We start from the raw sequence: 13197 nt of genomic DNA, 5'->3' as shown, positions 1-13197 counted from the left end.
CATCATTACCATGGTGATATTACTCTAGATCTTCTGCCTGGGCAGTTTCTCTGTGGTAAGTTTGGTAAACTCCCTTCAGGGCTGGTTATGCCATAATTACAGTGTGAAACTGTAACGTGCCATGGCAACGTAACCACAGTGTTTGAATGTACTGTACCTGGCTCTTGGTCCCGTCTGTGCCACGTAGTGAAGAAAGCCAGTTTCCTGGTTTTGGTCGGCTCTCCTGTCCTAAAATAACATTCAGAGCACTCGATTTCAGATATTCACAATATATATGTCTATATACAACCACAATGACTGCGAAGATGATCTAGAAGGGCTAGAAGAGCATTTTGTTCTAGAAAATCATTTGTGCCAAATTATAAGGCAGCATCACATGTATCCTTTGTAGAGAAGGCAATCCCATAATGCATAATGTGCACTTAGCGAAAGAACATTGATTAAGATATACATATAATTTATTCAATAAAGAAAAGATATCTAGCAACAAAAACAGACAGACCATTTTACTATGTTACTAATTTATGCTTATTACAAGTTTCACAGCATTGACCAAAAGAGATTATCATAGAAGGCATAATTATGAAAAGCCTTCAGATTGATAATGTGCCAATGGATGCATTAAAATGCAGCCTATGTAGGCTCACTAGGTTTTGGAACAGAGCCTTTCTGTGTGTGTATATATTCATATATGTGTGTGCGTGAGTTTGACCTACTTCCCCAGTTGGTTTCTGGACAGGTCTAGTGTTCGGAGACAAGAGCATTTCCATTTGTTGGGAGTGGGCAGAGTGGAGATTTGGTTCCCACACAACTTCAGAGAGACAATGGCCTAAAACACACAGTTAATATTTGTGACGCACACACATGACGCATCATTGCTGGCCTGATCCATTGAGTAATGATGCAATAAAGTAATTTTGCAAGTGTGGGCTTACTAGCTAGCACATTTATCTGCTGTACATTTTTTATAAAGAAGCTTAGAAAACTTGATGCCTACTACTCTCAAAAGACTACAAATAAAACTCAAATACAAAAAAAAAAAAAAAAAAAAGATGAAATAAAATGGAAAATTAAGAAAATAAAAACATCAACAAAATAAAAAACAATAAAATAAAAACAACATCAAAATAAGAATAAGAATAAAATAAATAAAATACAACAAAATAATAACATAATTCATAATAAAAATAAATAATATTAAAATAAAAAGTAATAAAATAAATAATAAAATAAAAAATATTAAAATAAACAGTAATCAAATCATAAAATGAAAAACAAAATAAATATTAAACAAAAACAATAAAACAAAACAAAAAACAAAAAAGGAAAATGTGAATGGTGTTATCCAAACTTGCCATCTCAACGCTAGAGAGTTGTGTGAGGTTGCCAGAGGATTGCTATGAAGTTGCTAGGGCATTCTGGGTGGTCTGTGCTCCAAGTCAAAAGAGCCCACACTCAAGTCTCTATGCAAGTCCATGTGATTTTTTTTTTACCAATTTTTATTTTTTTTACCATCAACAAGAGAACAGAGTAACAGCACACCTCTCCTCAAGCTGCACAAGCAATAATAAAAGTGATGCTCACCTTATCCTAGACATAATATACGCACTCAACAGTTTTTGTTGTGTGTTAGTGTGAAGTGTGATATCCTAATACAACGTCAGTTTTGACTAGCACTTCACTGTTTAATCACTATCTTTGCTTCGAGACTACATAAATATTTGGTATTTAAAGAGCAGAGATTTTAAAGTCAAACTGTTCGAGCATTAAATTGATTTTTAAATAAAAAACTCCTGTTCCCTTCTTCCTTATACACTTTCTTAAGCTCTTTAGTTTGCAATCTCGATTTCTCACTCTGTCGTTGGCTTTGTGTTGACATCTTGCCAGTTAACTTGCAAAACTTAATAACTATAAAATCCCCATCTGAGCTGTTCTGCCGTACGTTTGTAAACACTTCATGACACACTTGGTGTCTTTCAAGCTTACTAGTGTAATTTTTTTATTATCCCTGCACTTTTTCTCTGATTCATTGGTATCTTTCAACATGAAGGAGATACAGAAGGAAAACCCACAATCATTCAGGGCTACAAATGACCTTTAATGTGAGAACAGCGCCACCATGAGGTAGAAAGAAGACAAAAGAAACGGGTGGACTGAGTGCTGTATAAAAGAAAACAAAAGAAATTTGTCTTATTACAGTAATCAAATTAATTAGAACAATGAGATTGCAAAGTACAACGTCAAGACAAATGCAGGAAAAAAAAAAAAAAAAAAAAAATCAAGGTTAAAAATTCTCTTTAGTCAAACTATTATTTTTTTTATTTATTTTTTTGCTGTGGACATGAACTCGTTCGATTCACCCTAGCATGGTGGGTTCACAATAGTTGAGTTGCTCCTTACCTCCAGCTCAAATATGTAGGAGGGCAGCTCCTTCAGGACGTTCTCAGAGATGTCCACCTCCCTCAGATGAGTCTTCCAGAAGATGGAGATGGTGTCAGGAAGAACCTCGATCTGGTTGTTTGAAGCTTTGCAGACTTTCTGTGGGGTAAAATTGTCCCTGATTATCATAATACTCAAACAACACATACAGTACCATGGTATTTAATGAAGCACTATCTAAATATACCATGGTACATAACTATGGCATTCATCTTACCCAAAATGCAACATTGTATAATTTATCCAATACTGTTTTCTGAAATTGTAACTGGTAATTACTGTTGTTCAATTTCATAAATACATTTAATGTATTTAACTGCATTAAAATGCACATTTTCAGTTCCATATTTATTTTATTTGTAATATTTTGGTCCTCTAAAATATATAAAATAAAATATAGAACAAAACTAAACAAAATAAAAACATCAAAAAACAATCAAATAATTCAAATAAATAATAATAAACTAAAAATAATTAAAACAAAAATTTATTTAAATAATTATACAAATGTATTTAAATAATTAAATAAATAATAATAATAAAAAAAATAATAATAAAAAAAATAAAATCATATCTTCATTTAAAAATATGTTGCTAAAACTGTAGATTCTCAAGCCCTGCAGACTGCACTAAACGTGTGTGTGATCAGACTGTGTTTGCAGCGGTAACACACCAGAGGACAGGCCCAGGGATCCGGGAAGCTGGTGAGTTTGTTTCTGTTGACATTGAGACAGCTGAGGGCCTTCAGACAGTGCAGTATGGAGGAGGGAAGATCCGTCAGGCTGTTATCGGACACGTCCAGCTCCTGCAGCTTACGTAGGCCGATCCAGTTAGTGCCTGCAGCAGAAAAACAGCAGATCTGCCATGATAACCACTTTAAAACAGTGTAACACTGAACAACCATTCAGAGTAACTGTATACTTGCTGTATTCATTACATGAATTAAAAAAATAAATGAGCAAAATCAAGGCCGAAAAAACCCACAACGTATTAGATACTTAAGGAGTGCTTAAAAAAGTAAGTAGTAGGTAGAAATTAAAAAATAAATAAATAATTATGTATGTATTTATATATATATTTTTAGCATAATTAAAAAATGAATGAAAAAAAAAAAGATTAAATGTTATTTAACATATCAATTTCCCAAAAGTACTTCACGTTAACCACTCACATATTAATATGTTAGGGAAAATTTTTATTTTTTTTTCTAGTGCCATTCATTGTGAAGAAAGTTCCTTCCACATAAAAGGCAAGGCAAGTTTATTTAAAAGACATTTTGGTTTTGAGATTGGTATTAAATTGTAAAATAGATATACAGTTATACTATTATATAATACACTTAAGCCACATTTATATTAAATGACTTCAATCATTAATAGTCTGATGGAAACAAACATTTTAATTTGAAATACAGACCCAGTGCAGTGAACACTGATCAGTGATCCTAAACCGAACTGCTGAAACTGCTGTGGATGAGCGATAGATAAACAGAGTGTGGCACTGAGTGGTTGATGCCAACTTAAAGAATGTTGTCTATTCTGCTTATGCAAAGATCTGTACGTGTCGGCATGTGAGACGCCAATAGGGAGTGTGTTTGTGTGTGTACCGTTAGGGATGTTGAAGAGGCTGGTGAGTTTGTTCTTTGCTGCAGAAATCAATTTCAACTGGCCGAGGTGAAGCAGACCGACAGGGAGACACTCCAACTCATTCTCACAGAAATTCACCTGAGATAATCTACAAAGGAAAGAGGAGTTATTAGCGAGAGAAAAAGACGATGGCCCTGACAGTATCTGCAGACGTTTTTCACATTTCCTGTGCTGAATTTGGGTCAAAACATTTGGATTTAACATGATAAAATAGACCTGCTGATTACATTCAACTTGGTCCCACTTTAGCATGTGACCAAGAAGAATCACAATTGAGCTCTTTAATATCTCAATTGTTTCTCCTAGACAGCATTGAGACTGAATGGAGACTTTTGTTTACATCTCCTGCTTTTCAGATGTTTCTCCTGAGACAGATGTCATAAGAACAGCATATTGTTGACCAGCTTCACCAGCTTAGTTTTGCTAACTACACTGGTCCACCAACTAAACCAGCACTAGACCAGCATAAAACAAGCCTTATAATTCATGCTGGTCAAAGCTGGTCTTTTCATCAGGTTTCCTCCAATCCTACTCCTGGAGGGCCACTGTCCTGCAAAGTTTACTTCCAACCCCAATAAAACACACCTGAACCAGCTAATCAAGGTCTTACTAAGCATACTAAACTTCCAGGCAGGTGTGTTGAGGCAAGTTGGAGCTAAACTCTGCAAGACAGTGGCCCTTCAGGGCCGAGTTTGGACATCGCTGTTCTAGAGCTTCAGAAGAGATTTCAACAATGTCTCAAACAGATCTCAAATTTGGAGATATGAAACAGTGTTGTGTTAATTAAACTAAAACTATTAGACTATTACTAAAATAAAAATGATTACACAACTAGTAAAATAGTTTTTCATTTATTAAAATAAAGCTGAAATAAAATGAATATTAGATGAAAAACTGGAATAATCTTAAATGAAAAATAAAAATATTGCCTGGGCAATTACCTGAAAAAAGTACGAAAATTACTAGAACTGATTTATAAAAAAATACAACTTCAAAAAAAAAAACTAATAAAAATGACAAAAGCACATATCAAAACCATTAAAACTGAATTCAAAATATTAATAATATTATATAAATAATCCTAAAACAACACTGATATGAACTTCTGATCAGAACTTTTTGGAGAAACAGCTGAAATTGATAATTAAGAGAATGTGATGAATTTCCACAACAATCTAACCCTGATTTTGATAAGGATATCTTTAGTCGTATTATAAAGAGTGCACTCAGAAAAGTAATTTTATGTAGTCAAAAATATCTCAAGCATGAGGATAACGAAAAACTGACTAGAGTGATTTTTGCAGATCTAAAATGTGTTGATATTTCGGTGTGTGGAAGCGTTACGGACCTGCTGCAGATGATCTCCTGAGATGACGTTGGGGTGGGAAGCTCTCGAAGCATATTGTGGGAGAGATTGAGCGAACGCAGGTGTATCAGACCCCAGGGCACCACAGACGGCAACGAGCACAGACAGTTATGAGACAGATCCAGAACTGTGATCCGAGACGATACGTCCATGAACCAGTCCAGATTCAACCAGGGTAGCTTCAGTCCTGACCAATCAACATGGACAGCCTGTGGATGAGGAAAGTGAAACTGTGAGATTTTCCTGACACTGAGTTAAAGAAGTGATGATTAAAGAAACCTTGTGAAATCAAATTGGTATCGATCATAATACATTACTACTGTGAATGTTGACAGTACACAATTTTTATAAACACTAAATTGAGCAGTTTAGCAAGAATAAATAAATTATTATATAATATTATAATAAACTATAACATAATAAAATATAAACAATTGTAAAATATAATGTAATAATAAAATTAAACTAAATAAGAAAAATATTAAATAGAATAAAAATACAGAACAACACATACATACATAATATGTAATAATGATAAATATAATGCAATTTAATAAAGCAATAAAATGAAAAAATAAAAAAGGTAACATTTTATTTCAATGATTCTACTAACTGTAAATAACTATGCAACTACATTTCAACTTCCTCTCATTAGAGTATTAGTAGACTGTTTGCTTAACACTATTTTGATGTTCCCCAGTCTACTAATACTCTAATGAAAGTTAGTTGTCATTAATTGACATGTAGTTGCAAATTAATGAGTTAGTTGACATGTAGTTATTATGGTCAATTCAGAAACATTTTTAGAACCTGAAAAAAAGTAAATTATTTTATTTTTTAAAAGTTGTGATTTAAAAAAAAGTGCAAACATTTGCTCATGAATATTACATTTATAATATTAAAAATATAGCCAAAATATAGCCAAAAAAGAATAAAAAACAGATCAAGTGAACAAATGTGAATAATAGAATTGGATATCTAATGCTAAAAATCGATCTGTGTTTGGGATAGATTGTTTAGTTTGGGTAAAATCATTAGAATTACGACTTCCAAACTCGAAAGCAGGAACTTTCCAGGAGGATGTGAAGTATCCTGTGGCTAGACTTCATTTAAAACAACAATTTTACTTCTTGTATAATTATTGTACAACATGCACATGTTTATAAGCTCAAATTAATTAAGAATCTTAATTACATGAATTTTGTTCAGTTTTAAAAATCAATTATTTATACCACAGGAACTGCAAACTAGCTTTTGGAATATACAAAACGTTGGATATTATTTTGTATTTTGGTAGTGTTTAGGCACAGGTATCAAGTTTTGCCAGTGTGTGTGTTTGAAAAAGGAATACATTTACAAAGAGGAAGTAGTACTGACTGTAAAACTTCTGTAAAAAAAAGCCGCAGCATTGTTCATGAGTCCAGCGCTGATCTTAAAATACTTCGGTCAGTCAAGAGTGTGAATCAGTCTCACCTGCAGCAGTCGCCCATCCGCAGGCGTGTCTTTGTCCTGCAGGAGGCGCTGTCTGAGCAGCTGCCCGCTGAAGTCTGCGTGATCCATCAGGGTGTACGAGGAGAAACCGGCTCCATTCTCTAGTAGAAAGCATGCAATCTCCTTATTTCCTGAGTGGAGAAAACAAACTTCGGTTAGACCAGGAAGAACTTTTGCTTTGTGTCTCCACACCTCTGTGCTGAAAGAGGAAGTGTGAGCAGTGGAGGAAGTGCGTGTGCGCTGGATCAAAGTGGGAAACCTGAACACTGTCAAAATTCCCCTGCTTTCTCAGTGTGCAGTTCATGATGATAAAGTATTACTTGACTCTAGATAGATAGATAGATATCAAAAATCAAATTCAAAAAGCATAAGAATGACATCAAATCACAGACGAGTCACAGATTAACCATCTGAGGTCGACATGCTGGATTTTCTTCACATAGCAGTAAAATAGACTCAAAATACTCATTTGGTCATTTATGGTCATACAGATAAAATAAATCCATTTAAAACTGTAAAAGGTATACTTTTGTATGTGTTCATTCATTTACAATCAAAACAAAACCTTGTGCTTTTGTAAAATAAAAAAAACAAATAGGGTGTGCTTTCTGCCGTCTCGGTCTCCGAGAACTTTTTTTCTGGAGCATGTCTCTAAAATGAAATAAAACTCAGCGAATATGTGTCACACAGACATGAGCAAAATATCTTTATAAAAATGTAAGGGTGTTTTTAAATGATCTAATTCAAAACAAAAAATCTCTGTTTATGTAATCTGTATAAGTGAGCTCTATTCAAATGCTAATTCTGAGGCTATCCATGTTGACAGGGTCAACGCCCACATCAACTCGATAAAACACAATAAACTCAAAATATAGTTTTTACATAATGTACATAACATTTTTGAGTTTGAGTAAATGAGTAGTTTTATAAATCTCCATAATTTTTTATTTGATTATGCTGCTCGCAATGGTTCATGGGATTGTAGTTCTTTCCCTCACTAAATCCGTTTAGTACACATTCTTGTACCTTTGTATTTTTGTTCAAATACCGGTCGATTTTTTTGCTTAAAAATCAAAGTTTGTAATGTTGTGAAGTATAGGATGAGCAGAAGCCTACAGTACCTGCCTGCGCTGCAGCATACAGGGGCAAACCGGTGATGATGGCAAACTCTCCTGAATTTACTGCGCAGTCCTCGGCATCAGCATTGTATGTATAAACCAGCAGCTTCACCACCTCTAAATGCCCCTGCTGGCACGCCGTAGCCAACATCCAGTTCAGCAGATCTTTACGGACACACGGACCTAAAGAAAAAGAAAGTTGTTTCAGAAGTGGAGCAAATTATCATGTTATGATATACAAAATGGCAAAAAAATAAGCTTTTGTTATTTGCAATAACACATACCATCGAATCATATCTTTGTCGGGCGGAAACCTTGTATCTTCGTATTTCATCATTTTACATTTTTTTCAAAAATCATTACTATTGTTCAACCTTTACGTCGGTCTGAGGGTTTTGCAAATATTTGACCAATGAAAAGTATGCAAAGCACTTCAATTTTATACACATGAGATTTTGTCCAAATGACAGAAAAAACTGAGCACCCAGATAGCTAAAATAAACTTTATAGCCTGTAAGTTGATGAAAACGTGATGCACTTACTGCGGCCATTCTAATGTCTGACAAATCTCTGACATTCACTGGTCAAAAACCTTGGAACTCCATTTGAGCTTGATTTTGGTCAAATGTTAATAATATAATGACACATGCAAGTTTCTGACCATATATAAAGCCACAATATCAACTTTGACAACATATTGTTTAACTCTTTAAAAAAAAAAAGTTTTTTTTTTCCATTTCCTGAAAAGTAGCAGTTTTGGACATACAAGGTTTGCGCCTGACAGTTACAATATGCAATAAAACCTGGAATGAGCATTAAAAAAGTAAACAGGGTCAATTTTGATTTCACGTTGACATTAAAGTCAGCATGAAATGGAAGATGATAGTCTTTTCTTCCATATTGTGACGTATATTCGAGTGAAATGGCTTTTCGAACAAGAAAAATTGGAGGGTGGGACTTGAGTTTGTCCATTGGGGAATTGGTTTGCTATTGGTTGATCTCATGTGAGTGACAGGTTGTCCCGCTCTCGCACCAATAAACAAATCATCAGAGAAGAAAAGAGAAGTCGCTGCAAAATGGAGGGGAAGTTATTTTGATTAAAGATTACGAGGGCACACAAATAAAAAATTTTTTTGCACGATTTATAATTTATAATAAATACTGAAATATTCTATAAAAAAATAAGAATTGACAAATTTCATTTCATGCTGACTTCAAGGAAGTTGGTTTTGGTTTCCGCTCACGTGGTATGGAGTCCAGCAGCTCTCGGACTAACACCTGATGTCCATGATGAGCCGCTAAGACGGCAGGGTTCTCTACGCTGGGCTCCTGTGGAACCACAACCCGCGCGTCCTGCAGCAAAAACCGAACAGCGTCCACGTCACCGTTCTGAACTGCCAAACGCAGGAGCTCCAGCTACACACACAAACAATAAAATTCAGTTAAATCGGTTTCAATAAAAAACAGACATTTTGCAAAAAACATTTCCATACCACTATACTTCAGCATCTGTAAAAAAATTTAAAAATAAATAAAATTAACTTAAATTGAAATTTGAAAATTAGGTTCCAAGTGTCTTCTTTTACATACCACAATTGTCCACATACTCCAAAAGGGTTTAGAAAAGATGACCATTATAGACCATATGAAACAACATACAGTATCTAGTTAGAGAAATCAGCTCTAGGTGGCAGTAATTCACCTTCACAAATGACACATTACACCAAATGAATGGACAGTTTAGTTTGTAATTTTTGTTTTACAGTACCGTTCAAAAGTTTGGGAACTAGAGAAATACAGTGAAAACTGAAAAACATTCTTATTAATATCAATGTTGAAAAAAGTGCTGCGTGCTTAATATTTTTGTGGAAACAGTAAAAAAATTTAAGGATTCTTAGATGACCAGAAAGTTCAAAAGAACAGCATTAATTTGAAGGAGAATTTTTTTGTAACATCATAAATGTCTTTACTGTCACTTTTGATCAACTTAATGTGTCCTTGCTGATTAAAAGTATTAATTTCTCTCAAACCCCAGGGTACAGTATATAGAGTATTTAACACAGAGTATTTAAAAAAACACAGACAAACTGTGGTGTAACATATTTGATTAATGTTTTAGATTCATTTAATTGCTACACAACTGCAATAATTCATATTGCCCATCATGTACCTGGTGTTTAAAATACGATGGTAAGACCATAATTTTTGGCTATGTTGAGAATGGAATACTAACACGATTCATTTGTCACACTGGATATGGAAAATTAAGTAGAGTAGAGCACACTGAACTATGGGATACAGGTTTTATTAAAGTTTGACCTGGATGCATATTTTGACAAATGTAGTGGATTAGTAAGAGTAGTACACAAGTATGCCATTCCAAAAATAGTCTTTCATTTACAAAATGTGATTTAATTTTAGGCGAAACAGCTGTTGCAAAAAGTCACACTAGCTTAAATGCAAGTACACACTTCCTCATTCTGTTCCTGGCTCACTGTGGCCTACAGACAATAAACTCGTCCTTTTTTCCCCACTGATCTGTTTCAGTCTCTGAATAAGTGCAATACAATTTCTACTACTATTTCTGCAGTATGCAAACTGAATGCAGAATACAATTTTTACGAAAATACCTGGATGAGCTATTACTGTATATTCCTAGAAGATGCAGTATCCAGCAGCACAGCATGCTTTACACAATGTACACCGTTTCAAACCGGCTTTACAGGCAAATGTTGCAGAACTAATTTCTGAAATTCCATTGATCAGTTCTATTTAAAGCTTAATAAATAAGAAAAAATATGCAAAAAATATATAAATTAAATAAAAAACATAACTTAACTTAACTAAATGACTTAAATATAATTTAAAAAATAAATAAAAAATAACTTGAACTTCCATTCTCTGTGTGACAAATGAACCACAAGTTATGTCTAGTGTGATTTATTTTTAATATCCAAGTCATTTGATAATCTTAGTTAAAAAAAGGTTTTAAGTAAAAATACAAAAAATGCTTTGTTATATGTGGAATACAAAGTGTTTTTATTTGCATTTTTTCTCCAACTTTGTGTAAAACCTTTTTGTCATTTCTAAGTTGCTATGGAAAAATGTGTCTGATAAATTAATAAATGTAAAGGTAAACATTTTTTTTTTGTATTCATGTCACTTGCTGAATTTAACAACGACACAATGAAATCAAATGATAATGTTTAAAATACATTTCTTATTTTATAGTATTACACTAAACATACGAAGCATTTCATTCTAAGCGTAGGTCAAGTGTTTTAGGGCAACACAGAAATATTGAAATATTATATACACAAATTTCTCATCTCCAAGACCATTGAGCTCAATAACAAACTGATTGCGCAGGACTAATGTGATGAACGTGGAGGCAGAAGCGGAGGATCAGATGTGTGTTTGTTAACTGATGGCTGGTTAGGAGCCATTACAGTCACACCATCAATCACTCGTGACCTCATTAGAGACCTGTAACAGCATTTACAGAGGAGAATCACTGCGCACTAACAGACCACATGCTGTAATCTCATCTGTAATCACCTTACTGTGAACAAAGCCTTTTAAGAAACAAACACACCATATGATTTATGTTTTCTGCCTTTCATTTTTAAATCACAGACTCAAACCAGTTTTTATTAGTACCATAAAAATACATTACCATTGTTTTGCAGTGTGTATTTTGACCTTTTTTTTATTCTCAGGTTAGGTAAAGTAGGTCAGGTCTGGCCTAAATTATAAGCATTTTAAAATACTTAGAATTTGGTCAATATATGATATAATATTTATATAAAATATAATAAATCACACCTTCAAACAAAGGTGTAGTCAGATCTGGGTTTCTTGTCCTCAGCTCTGGGATTCTATAGTCATCGGGAGTACTGATGTATGGTCACACTTTAGAATAGGGTCCAATTCTCACTATTAACTACAAATCTTGCTTCAATAAACTCCTAATTACTGTTTATTAATAGTTAGTAATGTAGTTGTTAAGTTTAGGTATTGGGTAGGATTAAAGGATGCAGAATCTGGTCATGCAGAATAACGCATTAAAGCTACACTGTGTGAATTTTTCCCCCATCTAGCGGTGAAATTGTATATGACTACCCAGTGAATATTTGTTTCTGTTCCTCTCAATTCCGAGGGCGTTTTAACTCCTACGGTGGCCGTATTATTCCAAGATTAACATGGCTTCCAGTTATCGACTTCGTCCATGACAATAATAAACAATACGTCTAAAATGAATAAAACTACAGGACAGATGTCAGGAGGTAAACGTCACCCTTGGAATCGGCTATCCCAGCATAATCAGATTAGGCTAACGTTACAATGTGTACAAAGTAAAAGCAATTAAAAATAACTAAAATTTACCTTGTCCTTTTTTTTATATAGCTTAAAAAATTGCGCCTTTAAAACTATTCATCACCTGTGATCCGTCGCAGCACAGATTTATGTTACAAGGTAAACAATACTTTTCACCATTGACGCGAGGATGAAGTTATACTAGAGGTCGTTCTGGCGTTATGCACAACCATGCTATGGTTAGACAAGCAACTATAAAACTTCGAATTTACACAAATGAATTACAACAGGCTGAATTACCTGTCGAGAAGAAAGCAGGCAACCTCGGCGCCCGTTTTAAAATCTTTTCTCCTCATGAGCTCTTTCCATCTGGGAAAAGTTACTCCAATATTGACTATGGTCTTGCTGATTTGCCTGTCGCGTTGACGTAACTTTTAATTCTCTCTTTCAAGTGTGAGCACACACGCACACACACACACACACACCACACTATCTTTCAAATCTGCCGGCACTCGCGAGCTCGCGAGTAATCTCCCCCTCGCATTCGTCACGGTGTCACTGAGTGAAAAACGCAAAAGGCGAAGCTTGAATTTACAGGTATGTCCCTCTTTGGCTAATGTAGTTTCAAGATGGAGTGGCAACATGGCGACCGGCATTCGAACCCCTCACCCGTATGTACTTTCAATGGCAGATTATAAACTTAAGAGAATACTTTATTACTTGAAAGAAGTAAATATACATTAATGAGCACATATATTTTTGAAAGAACTAAGTGTTTTTTTGCTAAGAATCAACTAAAAAAGTTACACAGTGTAGCTTT

General features: G+C 34.3%; 1 protein-coding gene across 2 annotated transcripts in view; it reads right to left on the bottom strand.

The window, feature by feature from the left end:
* The window catches only part of lrrk1 (leucine-rich repeat kinase 1), an 87813-nt gene that overhangs the window by 58445 nt on the left and 16171 nt on the right, over nucleotides 1-13197 (bottom strand). For both annotated transcript variants that reach the window (XM_079866506.1, XM_079866507.1), the window contains exons 4-12: nucleotides 9305-9476; nucleotides 8064-8243; nucleotides 6925-7073; nucleotides 5434-5660; nucleotides 4046-4173; nucleotides 3113-3276; nucleotides 2401-2538; nucleotides 717-829; nucleotides 158-228 (exon numbers count right to left, since the gene is read on the bottom strand). In XM_079866506.1, the coding sequence (XP_079722632.1) occupies nucleotides 158-228; nucleotides 717-829; nucleotides 2401-2538; nucleotides 3113-3276; nucleotides 4046-4173; nucleotides 5434-5660; nucleotides 6925-7073; nucleotides 8064-8243; nucleotides 9305-9476 (1342 nt within the window). The remainder of the gene's footprint in view (nucleotides 1-157; nucleotides 229-716; nucleotides 830-2400; nucleotides 2539-3112; nucleotides 3277-4045; nucleotides 4174-5433; nucleotides 5661-6924; nucleotides 7074-8063; nucleotides 8244-9304; nucleotides 9477-13197) is intronic.

Source organism: Squalius cephalus (genome assembly GCF_949319135.1).
Source record: "Squalius cephalus genome assembly, chromosome: 3".
Classification (NCBI taxonomy): domain Eukaryota; kingdom Metazoa; phylum Chordata; class Actinopteri; order Cypriniformes; family Leuciscidae; genus Squalius; species Squalius cephalus.
Note: the sequence above shows the minus strand (reverse complement) of the source record. Positions and strands in the feature narration are given on the sequence as shown.